Source organism: Tinamus guttatus, unplaced genomic scaffold, assembly GCF_059628265.1.
Source record: "Tinamus guttatus ecotype Peru unplaced genomic scaffold, ASM5962826v1 Tinamus_guttatus_pri_ptg000246l, whole genome shotgun sequence".
Lineage (NCBI taxonomy): Eukaryota > Metazoa > Chordata > Aves > Tinamiformes > Tinamidae > Tinamus > Tinamus guttatus.
The window spans coordinates 2,528,523-2,556,122 of record NW_028288780.1 but is presented as its reverse complement, the minus strand read 5'-3'; the positions used below and the strand labels follow the sequence as shown (position 1 = coordinate 2,556,122).

General features: G+C 42.8%; 1 protein-coding gene across 1 annotated transcript in view; it reads left to right on the top strand.

The window, feature by feature from the left end:
* GRID1 (glutamate ionotropic receptor delta type subunit 1) overlaps positions 1-27,600 on the top strand; it is a 437,352-nt gene that overhangs the window by 164,676 nt on the left and 245,076 nt on the right. Inside the window, 1 exon segment of the mRNA XM_088526360.1 lies at positions 12,504-12,788. Within this exon segment, the coding sequence (XP_088382486.1) occupies positions 12,504-12,788 (285 nt within the window).

Below are 27,600 nucleotides of genomic sequence, written 5' to 3'. Positions count from 1 at the left end.
TGGTTCGGATCAGTGACAAGAAGTGTCTGAAACTCCTGTTTCTGGTGCCAAGGTAATCTACCCAAGAAAGAGAGTTCCGGCTGAGATGCTTAAGCATAAACCCAAGGAGGGGGAAGCACGGGCAGAACCAAGTCTAGCTCTTTTCTGATGATGCTGGAACTGCATAGTGGTGAATGGTTTAACTCTTGGGGAAAATGCAGTTGTCCTGCTATCAGGTTCATACGGAAAAACGTTTTGCAATTTATAAATCATCTTAACTTGATATTTTTTTTCAGAATCTGTTTCTTTATAATGCACACTTTTTAAAAAAAAAAAATTGTGAACTCTATACAAAACTCCATAGCAGGTAAAAAAAAGGTCCATTTTATCTTCCTATTTTCTCCTATTTGACAGAAATTTCAAGTAGTCATGGTGTAAAATGATGACAGTTTTTCCGTGTTGGAGAGACTCGGAAAGCCTTACAAGCTGACATATAGGCTATAAGACATCAGGTAAATGAGATCGCACAGGGGAAAGGCCTGGCCACTAATAATTTGTGTTACTCCATCCATGGTCCAGTTACTTTATGAAATAATTCAGAAATTATTAGAAATGAATTACATTGTAATGCATATGACTGCTTAGCTGGTGTATAAACCACATGAAGCTATTTAACTTGCCCTGAATGGGTCAGGAATTCTATAATGATAGTAAAATCAAAGCGATTAAAAAAAAAAAAGTAGGATGATAATTCAAGAAAAATTTTTAATAAAGTTAATTAAAACTTACCCCCACGGGGAATGTCACAGTTGTTGTCTGTGTGTCCAGGCTCTGTTGCTCGCACTTTGTGTACAGTGTATGACACCTTCATGTAGCTAGAGATTTGTAGCACTTGTAAACTTGAGGTTGAGCCTGTTAACGTAATCCACAGCCTGAGAAAACTTGTGTGACCCAGTAATTATTATATGCTTAGAGATGTAGGAAAATCCTCTAGTGAGAAGCTGGCAAAATAATCCTTAATTGCAGTAGTACTTCTGTTTACAGATTGACTTCTCTAGTGTATCATGTATTATTTTGTAACTGGTAAGAAGTGAGTTGGTGAATGAAAGCTGGTGGTGAATGCACCTCCATGTTTGAGGTGAATTTTTTCTGTCTCCTGAACCAATCTCTGTGAACATCCGGATGGGGAGTTGGTGGTTCCTTTGGCGTGAGGCCTGTCTCCTAAGTGCGAGCATTTCTCTTGCACTGTTTCTGATCCTCAGCTCGAAGCAGTCGGTAATGGTGAGCCAGGCGCTGCAGAAGCCCATTCAGCAGCAGTGGCAGGGCGGGTATGTGCCTGGCTCGGGCGCTGCTCGCTCGAGCTGAGCGCGCTCCTTGGCCTCTCCCCTCTCCTCTGGCCAAAGACCTGTAGTTGTCACCATCTTGTGCAGGATCTATTCACAGCTCTGTGGAGAACAGGGACAGAAATATTTCAGTTCTGGTGTGTGACTGAGAAAGTTACCTGGACATTTTATTAATGAGATCTGAATGAGCGTAAAGGTAACGTCTAGCTAAGCTTGGTGAGTGAGATATCCTAAGAAAGATCTATAGACAGGGTCATGGGCGCAAGTTATCATCTGTTACTTTGTTTGAGAATTTCCTGTTATGAAATTACTGAAATCGAACAAAACTGAAGTGGCAAGTGCAAAAGCAAAACCTTTGCCAAGCAGCGAAAGGGCCCCCATCTTCCTCTGTCAGAGGAAGCTCACAAGTTACATCTGCACATGCTTTCTTGTAAGATTCATCAGTTTAGGCCTGATGAGGAATACATTGAGGAATTGTTTGGTTTGGGATCTCTCATCTGTTGTCTATAATTCATTTTATAATCTAGTTTAATGATTAGTTTCATATGTGCAGTGTAACATTTTATTTGCCTCAAATTACCCTATAAGGTGTATAAGCACTGTAATTAATTACAGGTCTTTCAAAAATCTTACGCTCGAGAACAATTTAGTACTGGCATAAATTGTCTTATTAATACTTTTAGTTGTTAGCAGAGTGTTTTATTCGTTGCAACCTGGATATAAGAGGTGGTCTTTGTATAGTTACAACGAGGGTGAAGAAGGAAGGAGGACAAAGATGGGAATTCAATGGTCTGGTCAGTCCTAGACACCATTTAAGACAGGCCGTGAAACTAGTGGAATAAAATATTAATAGTTTATAGTTTTTTTTTTTTTTTTCTCTACAATGAAGTACTACCTAAAATTGATAGTTTGTCAGTATGTGGTCAGGGTACACCTTATCCATTTCTGGGATGGTTAAGCAAGTTATTTTAAGGCTTCTTTTGAGAAATGAAGCTAGCTCAGAAGAGCACACAGAAACTCTGATTACATTAAGTCTCTTCCACAGCTCCAGTTTGGATGCTACGAGAGGAGAAAGGAGAAAAAAAAAATCTGTGAGCTCCTAGGAGCTAGTCATTAGCCGAGCACAGGGAAGGAGAACTCTGGTATTAAATACTAAAACTATGAGTGGAAGAAGAAGGAGCAGCGTCAGGGGTAAATACTTCCTTCTGTTCAACTAAAGGAATAGCGTGAGCCCGTGACTGCATAATGTAAGGCTGCTTATCCAGAGTGTAAGGTAAATCTGTTTATCCACAGAGGCAGAGGTTGAGGGCTCGTGGGTTATTTTGTGTGTTTAAATGCAGCCCCAAATGGCAGCAGCATTCGAGCTCAGGTTGCATGTAAGCATCAAAACAAGAGGCCTGCTCTTCCGACAGCCTCTGGGCAAGAGGTACATAAATGCTGAGATGTTTTGATAATCTGTCCTAAGCTTCAGAGCAAGACCTATAAGGTGCTAAACGTGTTTGAACAACTGCCTCATTTTGTGTATTCGGATGAGAACTCTTGAAGATTTGCAGGGTTTGTTGTTGTTCCCTGATTTGACTCATGCGGAGCTGAAGGAAAGGGAGGAATTTAGACTAACACTCTAATAACTTAGAGTAGCTTTATTCGTGGTTAGCAAGTCATGCGTGGTGTCTGAGCTATTCTGGGACTAGAAGGAAATATTGAACTGCTAAAAGGAAAATTGGAGAGCTGCAGTGTTTTAATGGCACCCATTTTGTAGCTCTGCACAGTAATAGGGATTTGAGATCTGTAAGCAAAATCTGTTTTGCATGAGAAATGCTGGTGCGGAGGGAGGACAGGATCTTGCCCTTTCTGAATGTTGAGCAAAAATAATTTTGGAATACATTATACATTTCATGGGTGAAGAAAGAAGAGAGTGTTTCTTTTAAAGTTGATTTTGGAAAATGGAATAGCTGTTGTAGACAGTTGCTAAGCTTGGCATATTTGCATAATCCTTGAATGCAACTGTAAGTATGTGAATATATTGCAGAGATCTTTCAATAGATCAACCAGCTAAAACCTGTCAATAAGTATATGCTATAAATATGTACTGAGTCACAGCTAGATCCATAAGCACTGCATGTCTTTGAGCAGTTGGCATAAGTGAGCGTTGCTTGGAAAAGTTGGCTCCTTCATGACGAGCTATGTGAATTGTGCTTTGGCATCACACGCAGCTTTCCTAGTATTGCTAGCCATTTTGCTGGTAGAAGTAATAACATTTTTGGGGGGGAGTCATAAACAGCATGATAAGGAAATGTTACCAGGCTGTGCTTTTTCTGGGGTGGTCTTTGCAGTATGGGTCTTGCTGTCTATCAGTGGAAGTAGCTGTAGCTTTTGTGAGTTTGTGGAGAGTCTCATAACATTTAGCTTCTCTCAGAGCCCCAGCCCTGATATTATATTTACCCCAAATGCTCACTTCTAAGCCTCCTGCACTGAATGTAGGTCAGCAGAAGTGCAGTGGTGCTTTGGAGGGATTTTTTGCAGTTGTTAGAATATGTGCTTTTACAGCAGGCCTGTTGCTGCAGCACAGCAGCAGGTTCGTTATGGAAGGGGACGATGTGTCAGTGTTTGGGTTGGCTGCAGTTTCTGTGGGCGCGCGGCAGTGGGAGGTTCTGCGCCGGCTCTTGCGTTCCCGGGCGCGCTGGGAAGCTGTGGCGACGAGGCGAGTCTCGCTGTTAGCGCAGGAGCCCTGCGCGCCGCCCGGGCTGCGCTGCCTCCGCGCTGCTCTGCGCGGGCCGCCTCATCGAAAGGCAAAGAGCAGCTGGGGAGAGAGGGAAAGGAAGGGGTGAAGGACTGAAGTTCCTGTGGGCACTTCTGTGCCTGTGTGTCGTTACTGATGAGCTGGGCAAGGGGGTCCAGCACAAGGCCTTGTCAGTACCCCTCAAATCAAATGAGTTTCTCAGTACCCAAGAACGGGGAGGATTTATCAGCTCATTTGGAGTTCCAAGTGTTCAGCTGCATTTTGTAATGGCAGGAGAGTGTTCTCCTCTTGTGCATCCCAGAGCTGAGGCAAAGCCACGCTGGTGTTATAATAATATTTAATTTGTACATGTAAAATAGCCCCAAAGGAGGTGGTGAAGTTGAGCATCCTTCCTGAATTCTGATGAAGGTGTGGAAAAAAAAAATCTGTATCGTTATGATTTGTAGTGTAATGGAGGTGAGGAAATGGAGGGTGTGAAAATGCAGTCTGTTCTGTGCTGAAGGGCAAATGAGAAAATAATTATTGAAGAACTTGCAAAGACTGGAAGTCAAATCCATGGCATTCAAGAAAGTGATAGTTTGTCCGTTCAGTAATTGAGATGGTTTACAGTTAATTCTACCTCAGAACTAATGTTTAAGAGGGGGAGATGTCAGAGCTGTCTATTCAGTTCTATCTACTGCATTAAAATATTATTAATGCCATTGTGATTTATCTGTAGCTCTGCAAAACACGGCTTCTTTCAAAATTAATAGAAATGCTGCTGCTTCTTTTTAAACCTCACGCTAAACTATGAATCTGGGAGAAAGACTTTGCTCATGATTTTACATTTTGTTGACCAAGCAGCAGTAGAGTTATTCTGGTGTCCTTTCAGGTGTTGCTTGAACTATTTTTTCTTTATATTGCTAATCTGATTCAGAGGAAGAAAAAAAAAGTAGAAAATACTTAATTTTTACCTCACTTCACATCCTTATTCACATTGCTTAAATTACAGTCTAAAAGTACTTTAATTTTTTTTAATACATAAAACACATAGTCTTTACTGCATCGCTCTTCAAATCCACCCAACTATAAAGCCGATAGCAAAGCTAAGCGCTAAAGTAGATTATAAGCTATAAAACTGTGTTTGCCCTCAGAGATTCTCACTTCCTTTGGAGGAGCTTGAGTGGTATCAGATGTGTCCTTCGTAAAACAAGGCTCTCTTATCTGTCACTGTTGCTCTCAATTACTGCACTTCTATCAGTGAGAGGTTTACCCTGCTCTAGTTTATGGTGATAGTTTTTCCATGGAAAGTGTAGTGCCTTCCAAGAGGATTAACCAAGAGTTACTTTGGAAAGCAACCAGTGCATTTGTTGACCGCTTGATGGCATCACTCGGTTGTATGGAAACTAAATCACTTTGCTGGGGAAGCAGCTCTACTTCTGTGCTAGGTGCGAGAGGACCTTCATGTTTAATTTTAGACTGTTAAAGACTGAAGAGAGCTCTTGATATGCTCCAGGAATTTAAAAGAAAGCCTCAGCTCTAGTTTGATGACTGTGTATAACTATGTTCCTTTTCAATGGTTTATTATTTACCATTTTTAGTCACTTTAATCTGTGTGGAGACAAGCAAAACAGTGGTCTAATTCTTCCTCCTGCCATCCGTGCTTGCTGACTTTTCATGGGTGGCAGCTAGTGTGTTACAGGCTCATACTAACCTAGTAAAAGAACTGCATGTTTTGTTATAATTCTTATTTCTTGGTTTGCTTTTCCAGGAAAATTGTTTCAAACCTCCAATTGCTGCAATCAGTATGCATTCTAGGGCAAGGATTTATGTAATTTTGTGTTCAATCCAAATAAATACTTGTATAAAATAAAAGCATTTTGCAGTCTCTAGATCATTTCATGTGTGCAAGGCAACCATGACTGGGTACTCAAAATGCTATTGCAAGTGGGTAATGAGGGAAAAAGACAGTATACAATATTTGATGAGCTTTTCTAGGAGAAGAAGGAAAAATAATGTATTGATCAACTAACTTGTGCTATTTTAGTTGCTACAATTCAGTTACAAAGAGGAGCAAAGATTCCCTTATGTTTTTTAAGAAGAAAAATATAATGGAATACAGAGCAAGAATTCAGAATAGGGGAGCACCATGATCCTTAAGAGCTACAGTGGTAGCTGTTGAAGAAATCACATTGAAAACTCTGGGGTTTACAAATGCCTAGTTCTTGCTTCCAAGTACAGAAAATAGATTTTAGATGAAAAAGGAGGACATAGATGTTGGTCTTGAATGTTGTGTACAGAAAAAGGTGCATCTGAGTTTGGTTTGCTAGAGGTTTGGGCTTGTTGAGCTTGGTTGGTTTGATTTTTACCTGAAACCATGAAAGACACAGTGTAAAATATGTTTAAGAAGCATTTTGTCTTAAGAAGCTGGGAGGAACAAAATGAGAAATTATCTTTAATGTCTATGGGGTAATACAGCAGGTACCACTTTTATTGTTGTACTTTTACTGTCAGCGTTTGTTATCTTTTTTTCTTGTTAACAACCCTGTTGTGACAAGTATCTATAGGTTCGTGTAAATCTTCATAATAAAATTGTATTTTAGTTATTTGAAGTGAAGAGATATACTGTAAATAGGAAACATAAAGTCTACAGAAATGAAAAAAAGAAAAAGTTATTACTGCCATGTATCCAAATGGGAAGGAGTAATAATGACAACTGGGGCTAATGGTGAAAATTTGTTATGAATTGTCTTCAGCTTTTTCCTGAACAGAGGGAGGTAAGACAGACAGCACAAGATTCTAGTACAGGATTCTGTGGGGAGACTCCATTTACTGAGACATCAGGTTGACTGCTTAGATCACTTTTATTAAGTCCACAATTCATCAGTAGTAGGAGGGAGACTTTCTATAGATCAATATTTTTAATAGAGACATTTTCAATGATATTAATAAAGAACGTTCTTTAATCTTTCTTCCTGATGGACAGACTTTGCCCAATAATTCTTAGGCTTGTATTGAATTTTGAGGCCTTTGAGCATCTTGGAGATTCAAAATGAAGGTCACTAGTAGTCTTACTTTTAGCATTTCACTAGAGGACCAAATTAGCTGCAAGTTTATGCAGTTTCTATGAAGCTTCTTATACTACTGCCAAGTAATTTGGATTTCGTTTAGATATGTAATTAAGTGCTTGCTTCTCTAATGTGTCTTATTTTATGCTTAGCTGAAAGATTTGTACCCCCATCTTGTAAATTTTGCACTATTGTTGGGGGGATTGCAGTCCTTTTTCCTTTTACCATCTTCCTTTTTATCAGTTATTAATGCTTCAGACAAACATTTCAGAAAGACTTTTTCCATTCAAGTTAAGGATACCTTTATGGTTGTTTCCCGTAAGATTTTACATTTTGATTAAAGATACAGTTTACTGGCTTTCTGAGCTTTTTGTCTCTTAGTTCTTAACTATTCTACCATTTTCCCCAAATACCTTACTGTTTATCTGTATACAAATTAGCTAATTAATGTTTGTCTGATTATTGTTTGTACACATGAATAATACAATAGCTAGTTAGTTCCCTTTGTATTTATTTGTACTTAGCACAGTGTTTATAATAATTTTTTGTGCTTACATGTTAAAGATGTTTTTAATAGGGAAGCAGGGATTACTCTTGCCAGTCTGGCAGGATGGCACAATGTAACTTAACCTCTTTTGCGTTAGACATTGAGAGGCTTGAGATCAGAGCTGAAAACTTGGGCCTTTACCCTGTATTTAGACTTCGATACATTAGATATTGAAGAGCAGAAGAAAACTTCGTCTTGAGCAATACAGCTAATCTCAAAATCACTTATGTTACTTATTAAAGCACTTACTAGGGTGCTTCTATTTTATAGATGAGTATGCACATGATTTCCAGATTTTTGACAAGATAGATGAAAATAAAGGGAAGAAAGGAAAAATGGAAAGCAAAAAATTACAGGCGACGTGTTTTATGTCCCGTTTTCTTTCTTTCATTTTTCTTTTAATCAAGGCGGTTACTGCCTCAAAGTTCTTTTCATGGCCCTTCATGTGCCTGTAACCCAGCCGGCACCTCTCCTTGTTTGGCTACTGCTGCGTTTGTTAACCGTGCGGCTGGGGCAGAATAAACTGCAGGCCTGGGTAATCCCATCAAATGTTAGGATTTAGTTTTTCAACATGGATTTTTCTTAAGATTTGCTGCATTCTCTTAAATTTGATTATTTACTTAAGAATGAAATGACTTTTTTTTCTGCGTTTGGTTTATGAAGATAAACCACATGAAAAATGAGCTTTCAGCCAGATTGGTTAGGACAGTAGTCCTAAGGCAAGTATAAAGTCCCTCATCTCATCTCAGTAGGCCACTAGCTTTGAAACCTAATTATGGACACTGAAGTGCCAACACTGTTAATCATTTCCTTGCAGAGTCCTACACTGGAAATATCAGTGTGACTAGATTTCCTTTCTTTTGGCAGGTCTGAAGTTCTGCTCTTCTATTTGAAAGCCTTTCTAAGCAAAAAGGCACCTCTCAATTCGCAAACAAATGTAAAAATCAAGTTGTTTGCCTAGAATACTCCCCAATTTCCTATGCTGCGAAGAGTTTCTAAGGATTAGTCAAACAGAAAAAGAAAACAAAAAAATCAAGTTAAACAAGCAAACCCTCATAGGGGATTTATCAAATCTGCTCAGATGTGGTCCGGAGTGGGTAGGACCAGCTGCAGTGATGCACAGATGTGAGAGACAGAAGGGCACTGGAGCTGGAGGAGGCCGTGTGGATTCCAGTAGGTGGATATATTGTTAGATCAGAAATTACAGTGGCAGCTGGTCTATTGATAACGGTGGAAACAAAGGGAAAAGTTTCTGTCCTTCCTGAATAATAGGAAACCTCTGAAAGGGAGATTGAAAGATGGTCATATCATCATGTTGCCAGGACAGGATAACAGTTTCTCTTGAAGTATTTTGTTTCCCTGTGGTTTAGAGAGATATGAGTTTAATTACAGAGATCTGAACTAAAGCTTTTAATGCAAATATCCTTGTGAAGATGGTACCAAATCAAGAGTTCACAGTTGTCACCTGTCTTCAGAAATAGGATGACAATAGAGGAAGCCACAGGAGAAGAGCAGGATCTCAAACACTGCTGTGGCAAAACATAATTATTTCACATGTGCAGCCTCACAGATTAAAAAAAGGCAATAGGGAAAAGGTGCTGTTTGAAAAATGATAGTTGTGCTTCCAAGCTTTTGTGTGGACTTAATGGGATCCGACTGGAGATAGAAATGTTGGAGGGACAGGAAGGGAGAAGTTTAGGATAATATAATTAGGGTGTAGTATAATTGCGATATAATAATTCAGGAAATTTCAATGAAATCAAGTTTAAGATAGAGAAATAATCTGCTGTTAAAAGCAAAGATTAATCAGAAATTACCAGTGAAATTATTTAATCTCAAATAATTTGTATGCAGAGTCATTTAAATATGGTGATGTTCATGTTTTGATCATCATGTCAAAACGTACATTTCTCACAGTATGATTTGTGGGATGTTGGTATCCTCTTAAAATGCAGCCTGACAGTGATGAAGGCAATTCAATACAGTGAACTAATAAGTATTGCTAGGTATATGGCAGTGAAATTTGGAAGCAAGATGACTAGAACATTGTGTATTTTCTCTGTGGAACTCAAAGGACTTTAACAACATTATTTCTTCATATTGCAAAATATTATCTACAAGACAGGAAGAAAAACAGCTAGATGAAACTCTACGCAAGTGTGATACATTTCTAGTAATAAAGATGACTGAAGAACAAGATGCTTAGGCACTTAAAATCTATATCTTGGTTTTCCTAAAACTGGAATACAGTGCATTATGAAATTCATGTACGAAAAGTGCAGATCTTTTAAGTGTTTATGTAAATACAGCTGAGGTGATTTACTTGATCATATGGTCAGGAATGCATGGTCACTGCTGAAACTTTGATCCTTAACCTGGTGAGGTAGAACAGAAGATAACACAGCTTTTCTCAAGTCACAAAGTTTTACATGCAAGAAAGTACGGGGAAGTGGGAGTAAATCCTTAAAAATGTCACCAGAGTTTCCTGGTATTATGTAATCCTTGAACATTCTCATGCTAAGTAATTTCAGGCTATCTTAAGAGCTAATGAGGGCTTTTTTTAATGAACTGGAGTCAGTTATCCTTCTGTAGCTCTTCCCTGCTGTGTTACCCGTGTAGGAAGTAATACATTTCTTCTTGATATATTGCAAGTGTATTCATCCTTCAATGTGGTAGGCATGGAGAAGCTGAACTTCTAGGAGTCTCTCATGTTTTTGGATAGTTAAATTCTTCTATTAAAAGTACATAACATAGTCTGGTTCAAATTCTGTAATTTGACTAAAGAAAGCAATTTAGAAAATATGAAACCATATTTTGCCTGCAGTCATTCCCGTTCTTTATTGCCTGCTGTACTATCTCAAAGCATAAAGGCAAGAGTGGGTAACACTTATTGGGTAGCGTATGCTTCCATGCAGAGCATAATCAATGGATGAAATATGAGGATGTAGAAGCTGGTTGACTAATTTTTCCTTTTGGCCCACTGACACAAACTGCAGAACACTGTGAAAATCCCTTGACCAAGACATCTTTGTTATGGAGATGTTTAGCTGCAGTCTGCAGGCTGTGCTGGCAGATAAGGGGCCCGGGTCCTGCAGGCCGCTGTATCGCGTGTTGCTGCTAAATACCCAAGCAGCTTTTGATTAGCTTTGATTGCTGAGTGAAAGTTGTTATTTTTTTAATACAATAGATGATCAGTTTTGTGTTACACAAATTACTGTCATCACTCAGGAAGGGTTTTGAGTCTCCTCTGTCTGCGTGTGTGTGTAAGTTGCTCCTCTGCAGAGTGGTGCTTGTGGCGCTGGGCCTGGTGACAGCAAGTTCAGTGGCTGCTGATCTCTGTGGGGCCTCAGAGCTCAGGCCTGCTCTCCTGCTCTCTGTCCCCACTTTGCTGTTTCCTCCCCTACGGGGCTAATAAATTACCTGTAGGACATGTTCAGCTTTGTCTGGCAAGAAGCCTGGGAAATGAAATCTGTTCCCGAACCTGGGTCTCCCATTTGGCAAGTGTAATGCCTCCCCGCTGTTTAATCGGGTCAGCTTTCAGGAAAAGCAGGGAACAATTTCATATATCTATAATTAACACAAAGCAAATTTAGATAATGCAGCTGACATGTTTATTGTAAGGGCCATCAAGGAAATAATTTTAAAAGCACTTCACCTTTTGCTTTTGCATTAGGATACATGTCAAGTGTTGTGTGCATAGGGTGATCAAATGTTTTCTGCTATCCTCTATCAAAGTGAAATACATTTGTTTTCTGTCTGTACTCAAAGATGTTTGTGGAATGGTTCAGCGGTTGCATTAAGAACGGTTCTCTATTTAATTGCTGTGACTTTCTATATTTAATTACTACTAACTGCTAACAAACTGTTTATTACTGTTAATTATTGTTAAGCTGCCCAGCTCTTTGTCCTCTGAAAGCTCAGATAGCAGGAATACATTGCGGACAAATAAATTCTTTTAATAGGGCCCGTTTGATTTGCTAGCAGTTGGCGGTGCAGGATCGCAGGTGGTGGTGGTCGCGCGGGGCCCGCGCGCCAGCAGCCAGCGCGCGCTTCGGCCCCGCTCCCGCAGCCGGCGCTCGCCTTCCCCGTGGCAGCTCAGGGGCTGCCGAACCTCCCGGGGGCACGTGCTTGCGGGCCCACGTCACGTAGCGTTTTGTTGCTTGGGGAGCAAGGGCAAGCGTCGCGGCTCCCTGCCTGGGTGGAGCTCGGCAGCTGAGGAGCCTCATGTGTTTCCAGCGTGGACATGAGCAAATACACACAGCCTGTTTTAGAGCTCAGGTAACGCTGTGTTCTTGGGAGTGGGTGGTCGCAAATGTACAGGCTCTGTGTTTGAAGAGTGTGTGCTTTTCCAGAGCCTCCTAAGGAGTGCAGCTCACATCTTAATAGGAAGAGCACAGAGCTCCTGTGCGCTCTATAGTGGCACTGCTGAAGGCTCTGAGGCTTCAGGAGGCCCATGACATAAGTTTTTTCATCAAGTTAATACTTTAGAACTTTATATAAAACCACTCCTTGAAACAGCAGTCACTCCTCAATGTCCAGGGAACTCAGGGACCTGGAGGTGAAGGCAGCTGGGCAGACTTGGGGTGTCCGCGTTGGGCAGCGGAGTCTGCACATGCAGCAGCTGCCTTATGGCTGCCCTGTCCTCAGAAGGCTCTTCCCTCAACTTTGTGGTAGTTGTGCAGGTTGCAGACACTCTCCCTTACTGTGAAGGTACAAAAGCTGGTACTGCGCGGGAAATACCTTCAACTTTGCTTTTGTCAAGGGCAGCGCATGTCTTGGTGCACCCGGGTCGGTGGAAGGAGCCATTGGGCCTGACGCGCACCCGCTTTGTGTCTCGCCCTTTGCAGCCTGCGACCTGATGACGCTGGGCATCCTGGCGCTGGTGACGTCCACGGGCTGCGCCTCGGCCAACGCGCTGCAGTCGCTGACGGACGCCATGCACATCCCGCACCTGTTTGTGCAGCGCAGCACGGGCAGCTCGCCGCGCACCGCCTGCCACCTCAACCCCAGCCTGGAGGAGGAGGAGTACACGCTGGCCGCCCGGCCGCCCGTGCGCCTCAACGACGTCATGCTCAAGCTGGTCACTGAGCTGCGCTGGCAGAAGTTCATCGTCTTCTACGACAGCGATTACGGTGAGCGAGGCGGGCAGTCTGGGCGCCACCGACCACAAAGCGGGGCGGGCGGGTAGATGCACTTCATTTATTTATTTCTGAGATATAACTTGCTGGTACTCTCAGGACCAAGTGTTCAGAGTGGACTCAAAGCTCTGGTTTGAAGGCAAGGTTGCTGTGAAAACTGATTTTCAGACAAGCAGCAAAGTTGCTTAGCAACACCTTCAGCAGGCAGCTGGAGTTGGAATAATCTCGTGCTTTCTCAGTAAAATATTAATCAAGTGTTGACATTGATTGGCAGGGGTCATGCAAGTAAGTTCAGCAAGGCCTCTACCCATCCTCTGCAAAACAGGGTCTTTCAAAGCTGAGTACTGTTCTCTTTAAAAATTAATTTTCAAGATTACTACTTTTTCTTTCTTTTTTTTTTTTTTTTTTTAAAAAAAAAAAAAAAAAAAAGCTTTCTTTCTCCATTTGAAATAAATTTCACAGTGGTTTCTTTAGTGGCACTGAACCAAAAGGTAGACTTGGTATTTTCACCACATCTGCTGCATTTCCTTCAGCGATATTTTCCCTTTGGGCTGAAACTTGGAGAAAAGAAGTCTCTGCCCAAACAAATTTAGTTCCTTATGCTGGCTGTAAAGAAGTGATGAAAAGTAAACCTCACTTTATGCCAGACTCTCAGAGTAAGAGAAGTGTGCACATTTATTTTTTCTTTTTCTTTTTTTTTAATCAGTTAGCTGATAGAAATACTCTTCCATGCGTTTAACTCATAGTATTGTCACTCTCTTCTTAGGATGTGGCATTTGTGACAGGGAACAATAAATTTTTTATGTCGTGTTTTAACACTGTGGAAACCCTCTGAATTTAAAGCCTGATGGTTTTGTTTTTGATGCAGTAACTTAAAATGAACAGAGAGATAAGAGGTTATAGTGCAATTGGAGTAACGATGTTGTGTGTATTTATGCATTTAGTTTAGGTTTTATACACAATTTTCTACATATGCTGCATAGTTCCTCATTACATTTTCACTATGTAACACAAGATCATCATAGGTGAATATGGTTTGGGGTTGAAGTTGGGTTATTCTCTTTTCTTTGTTAGAGAGTTGTTAGAGCTGTCACTAACCCCTTAAAAAGCCTATTTGAGGGTGACGAGGATGATTTTAAATGCAAAATCCACCAGTGCCATGGAATGATATTAATTATATGCATGAGAAGGTTGCCATGATACTGGTATAGAGATAATCTGTAGACTCAGAAAAATCCAGCAACCTAGTAAATAAACCCCTGCTTACTTGCTCTCCTTTTTATATAAGCTTGACCAGTGAATGTTCTAGAAGTAAAAAAGAAAAAATGCAGCATGGATGGTAGGGGTTCTTTTGGTGGCTTATTGGTCATGATGAGAAGATACTGTATAGCAGAGCATTTGGCTTACAAAGGTAGTTTTATTCTAATATTTATTCCCAAGAGGGGGAAAAGCTCAAGATGTCTGAAAACATCATTTTGTAGTTACTTTTCCATCTTTTCTCCTGCTGCCTTGTAGCTTTAGCCTTGCAAATCGGAAGGACAGGAGGTGGTTGGAGCGAGGGATCCGCAAAGGGCCCGGCAGCGCTGCAGCACAGGCTGTGTCACCCGTTCTGCCTGGTGGCAAGGCCCATTGCTGAACCTGCTGCTCCTCGCTCCAGTGACCCCACTGTGTGTCTCTGCAAAGGGCTAACGTATCGGGAGCAAAGCCTGATGCCTCTAATTCGCATGCACTGTCAGCTGGGGTGTGATAACATTTATCTCTGTTCTGGGGGGGCCTCATCAGGGTTTTGCAGGATTTTCTGTAAAGAAACCAGGTGATCCTTGCACATTTTGGGCTGGCCCTGGTCAGTATGGAGTAGGTAGCAGGGTTCCCAGGAAATTGCGTGCTGCGCTGCAGGGAAGCTTGGTGCCTGCTGCCCTCTTGTCAGAAGGGCTTGAAGAGCCTGTGCTGGTGAGTACAGAGCATTTCCAGCACTGGGCTTCTGTGATTTATTCTAACAAATGGCCCTTCCCTACCTGCTCCATGGAAGTGGTAGTATTCGCTGGGGTAATGTTTTAATTTGTCCATCTGCTGATCTCTACAAACCAGGCAATCCCTTGGTGTCTTCCATGTGGAAACTGTCAGGTTTTCTAAAGACAAAATAACATCATTACCATTTAAAGAAACCCCTTATTCATAGTAATGCTGTGCCATACTGGAGTTGAGAATTATTTACTTCAAGAATTACTTGTCCCTCATCAGACACATATTTTGCATTGTAATTTCTGTACTGGCTAAATAAAGTAGTAGTAACAGACGTGGTAAATAGAAATACAGAGTAGACACAGCAACCTCCTCTTATGTAGTTGTGCTGATGATCAAACGTACTTTGTTCGACACTTTCATCACTGAAGGAAGAGAGAGATATTTGTATGCACGACTTCAATGACAGAACGCGGTCCTTTTCTGTAAAGTGCCTTAAATTCTGTATTTGAACTTGTACCAAGAAATGGAGAGATTTCACAGGAAAGATGTGCAAGTTTTAAAGAAGAAAACATGCTAAAGGGGAATAGTAGAAGCAGGGTTCAAACTGTGATATTCTACCTAGCCTAAGTTTTTACATCTTGTTGCTCGTGGTGAGGAAATGAGTGATAGCTTGGTTCTGCAGAAGGGACCTTTCCAAGGCCTCCGAACCCCAAGCGCCGTTGGGGCTGTGCTCCGTGGTGCGCAGCTCTCCTCCTGAGCAGCACCAGTGCGGGACCACCAGCTGATATGCAACTGTATAGTAGTTCTGTATCCGTATAGGGAAAGCGAAGGGTTCGTGTAGAAAATGCATGGAAATCAAATCCTCGTTTTTCTCTACTTATTTATGGTTTTGTGCACAACTGCAGAAGAAGCACAGGAATCTGTTCCCCACTGATCATGATGGGCCCTTTCTGCTCATCAGGCTGCAGCCTGGTAGGAAAATGATGGCTGGGAAATAAGGTAATTCAAGTAAGTAATAGCAGAGATAAGTCAGGCTGCCTGTCTCGCTGCAGAGCTGTAGGAGCTGTCAGTGCTCAAGGCCAGGACAAGACTGTCCCAGTCCCTGCTGCTGTTTATTCTGTTGCTTTGCAAAGCCTCTAGGCCCTGTGTACTTCCCTCTCCCCTCCAAAACGGCAGGGAAAACTTGACTTGCTTGAACTATAGCATGTAGTATTTCCAGTGGAGAAGCCTCCGGAGAACTAGAGCAGCTCTGAGTGTGCAGAGACGGCTCTCTAACATAAGCAGGCAATATAGGAAGCAGAAGGTGACTGAACTGGCATTTGAAATTTCTTCAGAATGTTTTTTTAGGCAACAGTTAAGTAGTACATTAAGCAGTAAGGTAGTTCCAGATATAAGAACTGGAGGGACTGTGGTCATATTACCTCCCGTATTTTGCTCTAAGAGGTTTTATGAATATCTCGCCCTGCACCATGGTATTTGGTTTAAATTTGATGGGGAAAAAATCGAGTTGGCCTTAAGTTTGTCAATGGCTGTCAAACTGCCCTGTGGAAGCTGGTGGGTCCACCCGTTAAAAAAGTCAGATCAGTTGTGTAACATCTTAAAAAGCTTCCGCTGTGCTGATGTGTTTTGAATTGCTTTTTCCACTACAGGACTAACTTTTGTACCTTCAAGTACATTGGACTGGAGTAAAAAGGCCTGCTAGGAAGTTTAATGCTTTACTTTGTTGACCTCATGGATTGGAGGCATCAGTAATCAAATTTTCTGACACAAAAATTGGTAGCAAAAATTGGTAAGTTTCATAAGGAACTTTACCAAGCTGTAAAATGAGTATAGGTTAAACACAGTGGGTACTGCCCACAGTAAGATGAGATTGGATAATAAAAAATTGAAGCTTTGCCTCTATGGGGAGCAAATAAACAGCCATATGGTTAGAGGGAGAGATTTGAGAAGGATTTTTGGAAGCAGGATATAAAAATGATGAGGAATATGAAGTTGTATTTCTGAAGAGAGTGTGAGTAATAGTTCTGTTTTCAGAAGATTAATCTTGCCGTTGAAAATATTTTGTCTCTGTGGTTATATCAAGTCTCTCTGCTTTCCTACGTACACGCACACAAGAGCATATTACAGCATGTAAGACAAAATGGCTTTTTTTGATTGTTATAGCCTCACAAAGTCAGCAAAATGATATTAGGCCTGTAAAAGGGAGTGGGAATATTTTATTCTTAATTCTTGGTTTCAATGTGTGATTACCAAGTGCTGTCCGGCTGAGAAGATCAGTAGTGTAAAAGTTTTAGAGAATCAACAAATCCGTTGTGGTGTGTAACGTAGGCTCTTGCATCAGAGGCCAAGTAGAGCATTTGTGCCTAGGCCACCTTCATCTTGCTTGCTCCGTCTTGAAGATTTCTTTATTCTGGTAAGTGCAGCAAGTTATCTTCTCTCCGGCTGTCATCAGCTCTTAGCAGCCATCTCTGCCTTACAGGGCTGCTGTGTTTCTCTGCAGGCTTTTCCAGGACAAGGTGTGTGTTTGAAGCGCGTAGAGGGCATGTGGCCCTCGGGAAGTGCAGGGCCAGCCGCACACGGGCTCTGCCCGTCCCGCAGAGCTGCTGCCACCGGGAAGCGCGCGCGGCCCCTGCCCGGGCTGCATGGCTGCAGCGTCCTGGCTGCAGCTGCGGCAGGGCAGCCGGGCTTGGGATCGCTGGGTATGAGTAGTGGAACACAGGGAATTTAGGCAGTTGGCCGCTAGGAAATGTGGCTCCGCTGCCAGCAGGTTGCAGCAGCAGTGGCATGGGGAGGGAGTCCTCAGAGTGCTGCTGCAGAGTGGAAGTGAGAGAGGAATAGGCAGGATCTAAACCCTCAGCCAACAAGAAACGGCACCTTCTGAGCATTGATTCTACACAAATTCTGCATCACTTCATTATGCATGCGTAACAGGCCTGCTGAGTGTCTGGACTCCAGACAAATACAAAAACCTGGGCAAAACGAAGGGTTTTGTTGGAAAATGGTGTTTGGTAGTTCACTGTATAATCAGCATCGCTGCTGTTGTGGATGCTGGGAGAGAAAGGACTCAGGTGAGTCCTCCAAGGCTCAGGGGGATTTTGTGATTCCATGGGGTAGAAGAAAAAAATAGACCTTTTGGCTTTTACATTGAATTTGATCTGGAAGCTTTTGAAGAAATAGCATTGTGTGTTCCCGTATTTATCCTTGAATCGTTTTTCTGACTCTAGCAGCACTTAAAGTAATTGGCCCACTTTAAATTAAGCATAGGTTTTTTAGTAGTGTGTTAGAGTATATAATACTGCTGGTAATTAAAGTCATTTTCATTTCAAATTATTACTTATAAGATAATTTTAACACTTTTATTTTTTGAGGTATACAAGGAAGGGGATTGAGGTCAAATAACAAAAGTAAGAACTCCCCCCACGTCTGCCGTGTAATTCCTCTGCCAGGGTAGGTGAGCAATGGACAGAAATTATTTTTGCAAAATAACTACATTTAAAATGAGTTTGCGTTTTAAACATTTAAACAGCAAGGAAGGGAAAGTTGATGAAAAAAAATTAAAGGAAAGGTTTTTACTGGAAGTAATCTTCTACTTTTTTTTTTTTTTTAGTTTACTCATCCGATCCAAACTGGTTATTTGTGTAGTGCCGGTGTGCATGGCCTGATTGTTTGTTCCCTCCTTTTCCATGTTTGTGGTGTGTTAGGATGGCTGCTGGGCTCTGCTTCAGCATCGCTCAGTGCTCCCAGCCGGGCCGGGGCAGCGGCGTGGCCGGGGTGTTCCAGTGCCTCGCGGATACGCTGGGAATGACCCTGCGCTGCAGGATTCCTCGCGCTGCCTGCCCGGGAGTGCCCCGTGAGCAGCCGCGCTCCGGGGTGGATCATGTTGACACTCGCTGCCTCTCACTGAACGGATCCATCCTGGGGACCGCAGAGAATGCGAAGTCCTGGACTCTTTGAGGGCAGCAGCGTGGGGGAATGTGCTCTTTATAGAGCACTGAAACGCAAAATGCTTTGCAACATGCTGAATGGCTATCAGAAAATATATGCTATTACTGTGACATTATCGTGATGTTTTGAGCTTCTTACCATGCCTTGTATTCCCATGCTCATGATAAATTCATGTACACTTGTAAAACGGTAGGCTAATGTACTCATTTATATATAATATAGCAGATTTATTAGACAGCTCAGCGTTTAGGAGCTGGAAATATCTAATGCTAATTGTATTTCAATATAAAGCCACAGATACACTCTGACCCCCAAAAGGCAAGTTTGGATTGTAAGTAGTCTGGGCTGCAATGATTTTTGTGGGCTGTGGAATAAGTATTTTTCTTCGAATTAAATGCAGTAAAAGGCATCCTCTCCTCCCCCAGGGAAAATGCAAGATTTTCTCTTATTTTGCTGCAGTATTCAGCAAAGGAAGATACTTGTCTTAGCTGGGAAAAAAAAAAGGAATGGGGAATGATCAAGATGGATAAGCAAAGATTGATTTTTTCAGGTGAGGATAAATGAATGCAAACAAAGATAAGCTATGTAGCCTGCCTGGGAGGTTATTAAATCAGGAAATAGCACAAAATGAGAAAATATGAATTCCTGTCAGTGACGTGCTCTGGGGATTCATACTGAGCAGGTTTCCGTCTCGATGCTTCCTGTCTTGGGAGGAGTTGGTGTGAAACTGCAGGGACCTGCTCGGGCATGAGCCTCAGAGCCTCTGAGTTGTCTGCGTTCTGGCCAGAACCTTGTCCTACCCTTGCTCAATAGTGGTCTCACCAATATTATTTACTGCCTTCCTGACTTTATAGTAAACTGTCTGTCTAGTGAAGCTATTTTATTGTAGCATTTGAGCAATTGAGCGTTTAGTCCTTCACCCAGCAAGATAAGGTAGCTTGCTAACACCCTCGTAGATATGATGCACTGAAACATTGACCTTAAAGATTATTTGTGTGTTTTTACAAAGCAGGTTTTTCTTCCCCTTGGAAGAAATCAGGTATTTCTTATCCCTTGGTTTTTGGTAAGGTTATGGAGCCTGCATTTAATGTCCAGCTATGCAGGGTTACCTTTCTGGCAAAGGAGTGTGGAGGTAGCAGATTTTTTGGAGTCCCTTGAGCTGTGCAGTGCAGGCCCTTTTCTACTTGCCTACTTTATGTTTTGGAACATTTAGCATCTAGATCTGTTGATTCAATAGGAATTATTTTGAGAGCTATTTCAGTCATTTTAGAGGCAAATGCATCATTAGACTGTGAAGAATTAAATAAAAAGTGGTGTAAAAAAGACTTTGCAATTTGGATTATTCAGAGTCAGAGCCCATTAGGAATGTAATCTGGCTGTCTGAGTTTTTCTGGAGAGTAGTTCAACATTCACATATTGTTATAGCATTTGTTTAAATGGAAATAATACTTTTGTGTGTGTACAAAAGAAAAAAGTAGGTGGCATTAGCTTCATTTTACTGGGAAACATTGAATCCTAACAAGATCCTTTTAATAGTGGGCACTTTGTTTTCATATCTGTTGCTTTGGTAATGAAGACGCAGTCTGTTTCTGTGAGGAACGTGAAGGAGAATCGGTGAGGGTTTCTCTCACTGTCATCTCATGGACAGTTCCCCGTGACAGGAGGACACTGAATGGGAAACACAGCTGTCAAAGCTGCTGGGAGGCAGTTCCTTTGAGCTGGTCACCTTGAAAGGCCTCTGGGGTCTCCCAGCTCCCTATCCCATGTATTGGTAAGAATCCAGGCCTTGGCTCAGTCAGTCTTCAGCTGCGGTGCAGCAGACTTGCACAGAAGTGGAGCGCAGGGGCAGGGAGTTTGGCTCTGGTGCACCTTCTCGCTGGCCTGAGCTGCTTTTGCAATGCAGTGGTGCTTTCCTCTGGGCTGCCTCTGCCCACTCTTTGCCTATATCCTCAGGAGAGTATCTGCCTAGCAAAGCACCTGTGCAGAGTTAGGAAAATGCTGCTGAAGTGTGAAGCAGCTGGTGTGTTTGTATCAAAAGATCCAAATATCCAGTCCCTGAAATACTCAATACTCTTCTTGCACCTTGAGCTCTTGGCTATGGCACAAAGGTCCTGTATTGTCCCAGGCAGGTTAACCCCTCTCTTGTTTTGAAAGTCATCCTCCTTTGGCCTATGGCATTTAATATTTGACGTTGACAGTCACTCAGGAGTTAAGATGGTATCTTGACTCTCAGAACCCATGTTGAAACATCAGGTCATCTTGGAAAAGAAAGGAATAATCCAAACCAGGTTCAGTGCTCTGTGTCACTTTAATGTGCCAACTAACAAAATCTTTACAGGAAGGAACTGTCTTTTCCATTTGTTTTTGTAAGTAGAAATGTGAATCCCCCCTGCTGCAGAAGAGTAATTAAAGGTCAAATTCTGGCGCTGTATCCATAAGACAGCACAGCCTGGGCACCAACACCTAACTGGATCTCCTGCCAGGCACTTGAGTAAATCCTGTTGGCGTAAGGAGCAGCAGCGTGCTTTAATTTTGAGTGAAGATCTTCCCTGTTGTTCTGCATTAATGATGCCATGTTATGATTAATTTGGATGGAAGTATGTGAGCTCATCAAATTTTTGAAAAACCCACGATTTAGACTGCAGATATTAGACTCCAAATGGCAGTGGTGGTGCTGAAAGAGCACACTCTCCCCGCTTAGTAAGCTGTATTTGGTGCTCTGCTGTCCCTGCTCTACAAAGTGATATCTGTGGGAGTTTTGCAGTGGTATTTTGTGCAGTCTGTTTTTCATTTCTCCCATCCTGTGCAGCCACATAAGCCTGGACAAACTGTAATTAACTAAAACAATCTATTATGGTGTTAACAGAGGAATAACAAGGGCGGCCCTGCAGTGGGAAGGGTGGGAGGCAAAGGAAGAGGGACGCTTTAAATGCTGGCTTATTGACCTGTTAGTTGAGTTGATCGAGTACTGCCGAAGGCCGTACTCAGCTTTCTAGATCCTCTTAACAGCAGTAGAAGGATAAGTGCAAAACAGAGCAGGAGAAACTGATGGAAGGCCCAGGACGCGGGGGAGGAGAGCGCGGCAGCCACGTGGTACCCGCAGGGCGGCGCCGGGGCGAAGCTTCATGGGGCGGCGGCAGCGCTGCCGCTGGGGGACGAAGAGGATCTTGGTGGAATTTCGGGCTCTCTTCACCCAAGCGCTGTCCCTTTTGGCCCCGGCTCCCTCCCTCTGGCACTCGGGTGCTTCGGGGCTGTGTCCGTGTGCAGGCTGGAGTTACCCATGGTGTTTGTTGGCTTTCCCTTAGCATGCAGCATTCTTCATGCTGGTGGCATTAATATAACTTAACCAGTTCACTTCTGATCTGGCTGAGTAAATCCGGCTGTTCAACAGTCTCAGCCTGAGAAAATTAGTTAATTAGCAATAATAGAAATCTCAAATGCTTTTGGTGGTGTCAGTAAGAAATTCAGTGCCTCTTCAGACCGTAGCATCAGAAAATCACTTGATGATTTAGAACATGATGTGATTGAAAACATTCTCATTAGCCTAAACTCAAGTGGCAAGAGTGTAATGCAAAGTTGGCAGCAAGATCTGTTTGCTTCCCTTTATGGGCTGAGCTCACATAGTAAAGATGATAGAGGGACTTAATTTCACCTACTCAGCAACTTCATTGCAGCACATTAAAAAAAAAAAAGTGGAATAGTGCAAAGATTAGCAAAGCTAAAAGTTTAACATTTGGAAAGAGGGAAAGAAGGAAGTTTGTAATTAGATTTTTCTTTTGCATGCCCCATTGCAAATTAAAGCATCTGAATTGGGCTGGTTTAAAAGACAAAGAATAAATAATGAAAACTTTATTACCATCCTTGTCAGTGAAAGGACATACAGGAGGGTCCCACGTGCTGTGGCAAAGCCCCCACGTGGCTCCGTGCCTGGTGCCGCTCCGGGAGGCCCGTGGAGCAGTGTCGGCTCCGCTCCTGCGACTCGCAGGTGTGCGCGGGGCTGCTCTATCTTCAGACTGCGTACGGAGGGACTGCGAAGGCTAAATACCATCTTATAATGGGCTGTATAATACCAAGCCATTTGCAGAACGGGCCTGCGTATGTGTATGGGAGGACTGACATGTTTTGGTTGGGTGAATTTTTTAGCTCGAGTTCCTGAAAAACTAAGATATTTGTGAGTGTCCTCTGCATGCGTGAGATTGCTGGTCTGCCTGGACCCTGCATCTTTTCCATCTTGTGAATCATTTTCAGACCAGCTTGTTACGGCAGAGGCCACAAAGCTTCTCTACACGCATTGCAAAATTAGGTGGTCAGTGGAGGAGAGCTGTGGACTTGTGCTACGAAAAAGGTGACGGTGTGAACGTGGTCGTGAAATATCAAACACCCAGGGTATCAACCCAGCCACAGCAGCAGCTCATTGCAATTTGACAGCAGAGAGTCTCCAAAGACCAGGGTCTTGTGGAAGACCAAAGGGTGCTAAAAGCTTTAATGAGACATGATTAAACATGAGGTAATCCAACCATCAGGCACAAAGCCACAGGATTCATGACTGCCAGTGCTCATGAACCAGGCTGTTTCTGATGTTCCGGTGCTTAATTCCTTCTGCGCGTTAATTAACCTTCTGTGTTTGGGAAGGTACCAGGGTGAGTAACAGCTTGGGATGGAGTAAACCATTTCTTAAAAAACAAAACAGAGGCAGCAAAAAACTGTCCGCAGGAGCCCCTGTGGTGGCTTATGATGTGCCAGGACAAGTCTGTGGTGCAGCACTGCCTTGGTCATCCCCCTGCGCGGGGTGGGGCGTCCGGGCACGCCTGAGCTGCTGCAGGAGGGGAGTGCGTCTTGCCTTGCCAGCTTTGCATGCCAATGTGAGTAAGAAAAATTAACCTTGCTATCTAGCAAAACAATAGATAATTAGCTCTTTGTTTCTTGTTAATGCTGATAGCACTTAACACAAGTTAAAGAGTCAGGAAAGCCATCTGGGGTTTCTTAATGATTGTTCAGAGAACAGAAAAGTAAAGTTGGGTTTCTTCTTCTTTGTGATCGGTGCTGTTTTTCCAAGTATTGTTTCAGCACAATCTGTGGAGACAATTATTTGTCATTGATTTATTGGACGATAGGGATTTTAAATATTTCTGTGTACATGTGAGCAATTTTAGACAAATGCAGGTCAATGTGCCCCTAGATGAAGCGGTGGTTCTTACTTGTTGTCCATCTAGTTGAAAAAAAATACCTGTGTGGAAACAATGCTATTAGGAATTGATATTGATTTGAATATTTTCTTTTGCAAAACATGCTAATATACTTAATAGCTAAATGCTCTTATTCGAATAATATCATTTAATGGAAATGAGCAAGTAGAGAGGCCTGGGTGAATATACGAATAGCTTTCTTCCTGTATATGTCTCGGATGGGAAGGTGGTTGCTTGTTTTTATTTCTAGCTAATTCTTTATGTACCAAAGAGACCTTTTGTTGGGGAAAATACCCTTATTTTAAGTGAGGCAGCAGCAGTGAACTTGACTTCTCTGGAGCTCCCCGTGGGCTTTCCCGTGTGTCGGGTGGTGTCTGGGCGCTCCCCGCTCTGTAGTGCCGCGGCCGCTGCGGCTCCGGCTCTTCCCGCCGGAGCGGCGTGTGCCAGCCCCGTTGGCAGGCGCTGCACGGGAGCAACCGCGTGCTGCAGGGAGCGCAGCAGCCCTTCATCCAGCATTAAAACCACACTATGTTCACACCTCTCCTGCTGCGACTCTTCTACAGCTTTTCTGTCCATTAAATGCTCAGGTCTCAGATAGCAGGGAAGAGTGTTTTCGATTTGTTTGCCTTTTTAAAGTGCCGTTTCTCATGAAGGTAACGATGGCTATCAGTAAGATTCAACTGACAGCAAGCCTCTAAAGCTTCTTAGTAAAACTGTTGAGGCAGAAGCCATCCCAAAATCTAGTTGTTCGTAGGTTTCAAACAAGCCTCTTGTGAACTCTTGGAGAAAACGGGGAAGCAGCATGACCCTATTTTACCATTAATCTTGAAAAGACCTTGACTCTCTCTTTGTTGCACCTGAGCATATAGAACATTACCTATATGCGCTACACAGAGAGCAATACGGTGTGTGCAAAAGTGTATAGACATCTGTGTAAACGGGGAGTTACCTAGGGTTTATGATTAGAAACAGAGTTAAATACAGAGCTAGTGTTAATAAAAATTTGGTTTGGTGTCACTTAGGCACGTTAAGCAAAAGCGAATTCTCTGTGATAAAATGCAAATTTGTACTTTCTGCGATCAACACCAGGCTTTCTGGATTCCCAAATAAACAGCATGGCTGCTGGAGGGTGAGGAGCAGTGTAGGACATCCAGGCTTTGGAGCAGCACATTGCACTGAAGAGCTTATAATTTCCTGTGCTTCTCGCTTTGCATGCACGCAGCGTGAGTGTTAGCAATGTATGCTATCTTTGCAGGAACGCGTACATAAAATGTGGGGGGGGATTGGCAGTGTCTGTTTTCTTTTGTGCTATAAAGCTTTTCATATTGTGACTTTGTTTTCATGTAGCCTTGGTGGCTTTCTGTAGCGTTTTACTTTTTAAGTTGAGTCTTTGTCATGTTTGGACTGTCCTGGAGAGTGAATTATTTTGGAAAGGTCAAACTACATGGGTAGCCTGGTGTTGATTTGCTGAACGTGAAGTATCTGCCCAATCCGGACAAGCTTGCGTTCTTATGTCCTGGGTAGTATTTTCTCCTGTTTGTGTTTTCTTCCTCTGTCTCTCCCACACATCACACAGTTTCTGCTGTGTTCTGTGGTCTGCGCCAAGCACGCGGTTGCCGGCTGCTTCCCAAGGTAGGGCGGCCCTGATGCTGCTGGGTTGGCTGTACAGTGGATGTGTGGATTTCTCCTTGGCCTTTGGTAGGTGCTTTGTCGTTGAGCACCCCACAGAAAATGGGTAGCACAAGGAGGTCTGTGTTACCTTAGTTAACGTTCAGGCTCAGATTTTGCTGATTTCTGAGAACTTATTCTGATAGATGTGACTTTTGAAGGCCCAGGAAGCTCGCTCCCTGCTTATTGTAATTAAAGTCAGATGAACTGATAAATATTGAAAATGTCTGGCTGTAAATTCTGATGATAGTTAAAGTAAAATATGTTGTAACTACACAATACTAGAGTAAAATTAACTGAAGGACTTGTCTCAAGGTCAAATTCATCTTCTTTTCAGAGCATAACATATGTCCTGTGTTAAATGGAAAGATAAAAATTAAATGTGATGCTGAGGTGTTTGAAAGTTGTGAGGTAGTGGAATATTTTAGTGTGCATTTAATTAACTTTGAAGGACTTCCACGTCCGTATAGCAGCACAGGGTGCTTGGGAGATGAGCTGCTTGTGAAGAGACCCTTCCTTGTCAGGTTTGCTCATTGTTCAGAAATCAGAGGGGGGGGGGGGGGGTGGAACTTAAAAGCCCATCTGTTTCCTTCCTTTGACATGTAGTATTTCAAATCACAGAATCACAGAATGGTTGAGGTTGGAAGGGACCTCTAGAGATCGTCTAGTCCAACCCCGTGTTCCAGCAGGGACACCTAGTCCAGGTGGGTTTTGAAGATCTCCCGAGAAGGAGACTCTACAACCTCTCTGGGCAGCCTGTTCCAGGGCTCTGTCACCCTCACAGGAAAGAAGCTCTTCCTCACGTGGAGATGCAACTTCTGTCTTTCAATTTGTACCCGTTACCCTTTGAGAATGAAGATGTATGAGCTAGGTTCTCTCTTCCGTCCCGCCCTGCCAAGATATTTTGGTAATTGAGAACTTGTTTCTGCTGCCCAGCTTGCATTAAAAGGGCAGTAATTCCTAGCACACCGCACGAATTTGGAGTTCCCGGCGGCGGTCACTGCTTGCTGTGCTGGGACACTTGCGCGGCGAGTGGTGTGGCTGGAAGGCCACCGTGCTCCAGGTAACGTCCCTGGTCCTCCGGGTCCTTGTGTACTGGTTATGGAAAATTTAACGTGTTTACTCAGGGAGGCTTCCTACATAAAAGTGATCGTGTTTTCTTTTGAGGGTGGAACTTGTTTACATAGCAAATGTTTAATTAATCTTCCTATTTCCTTCTCTCGTTTGAAGGTCTTTTCTAAAGGAAGCTGCAGATTAGTGGGCAGGGTGAAGGGAGGAAGCAAGAGAGCAGCAGCTTTTTTATTTCCTACATTTTTTTTCTTTTTAAGTAGTGTCTCAGACTACAAATTGTTTCATGACACCTGCTACTTAGGATCTTTTGAATAAGGTTATGTCTGGGCAAGAGGAGATGCGAGTCACTACTCCCTGGCGGTCAGGCGGGTGGCCCCAGCCACGAGCAGCCCTGGCCTCTGCTGGGAGCTACCTTGTCACCAACATCCCTCTTCCTTGAGCTGCAACACTGCAGAAAGAGGCATTGATAGAGAGAAATCCCCTTCTCTGGTAATTTTGTCCACCAGAAACAGACACTTGGCTCTTCAGACATTAGCAAGGGGCTGGAAAGCCAGAAATGCTCCTTTCGTTGCCACAAGATAGACCTGTTGCCAATTAACATTTGAGTCAGCTGGGCTGTTGGATGCATGAGAAAGAGAAACTCGGTATCTCGAGTATGTCTTCAAAATGCAAAGCTGCTTTTGCCTTACTTTAGCTTTTATTTTCTTTTGGGAAGAGCAGAGCTCTTTCTTTCCTTGATCTTTGTGAGTAAATATTGTTTCTGTTGCGTTCTGTCTTCGTGCAAGCCGTGCCGGGAAGAAGCACCAGATTAATTTCTGATGTTAATGCTTGTTTGGCTGTTGATCCTCCCTGAGCAGCGGTAACAACCAGTGATGTTTTGAAGGCAAGCATCTTTCATCTCTAGAGCTTTTCTGTATTTTCTTTAAACAGATTTTATAAGCTGAGAAGTAAATGGAAGTGTTTATTTTTAT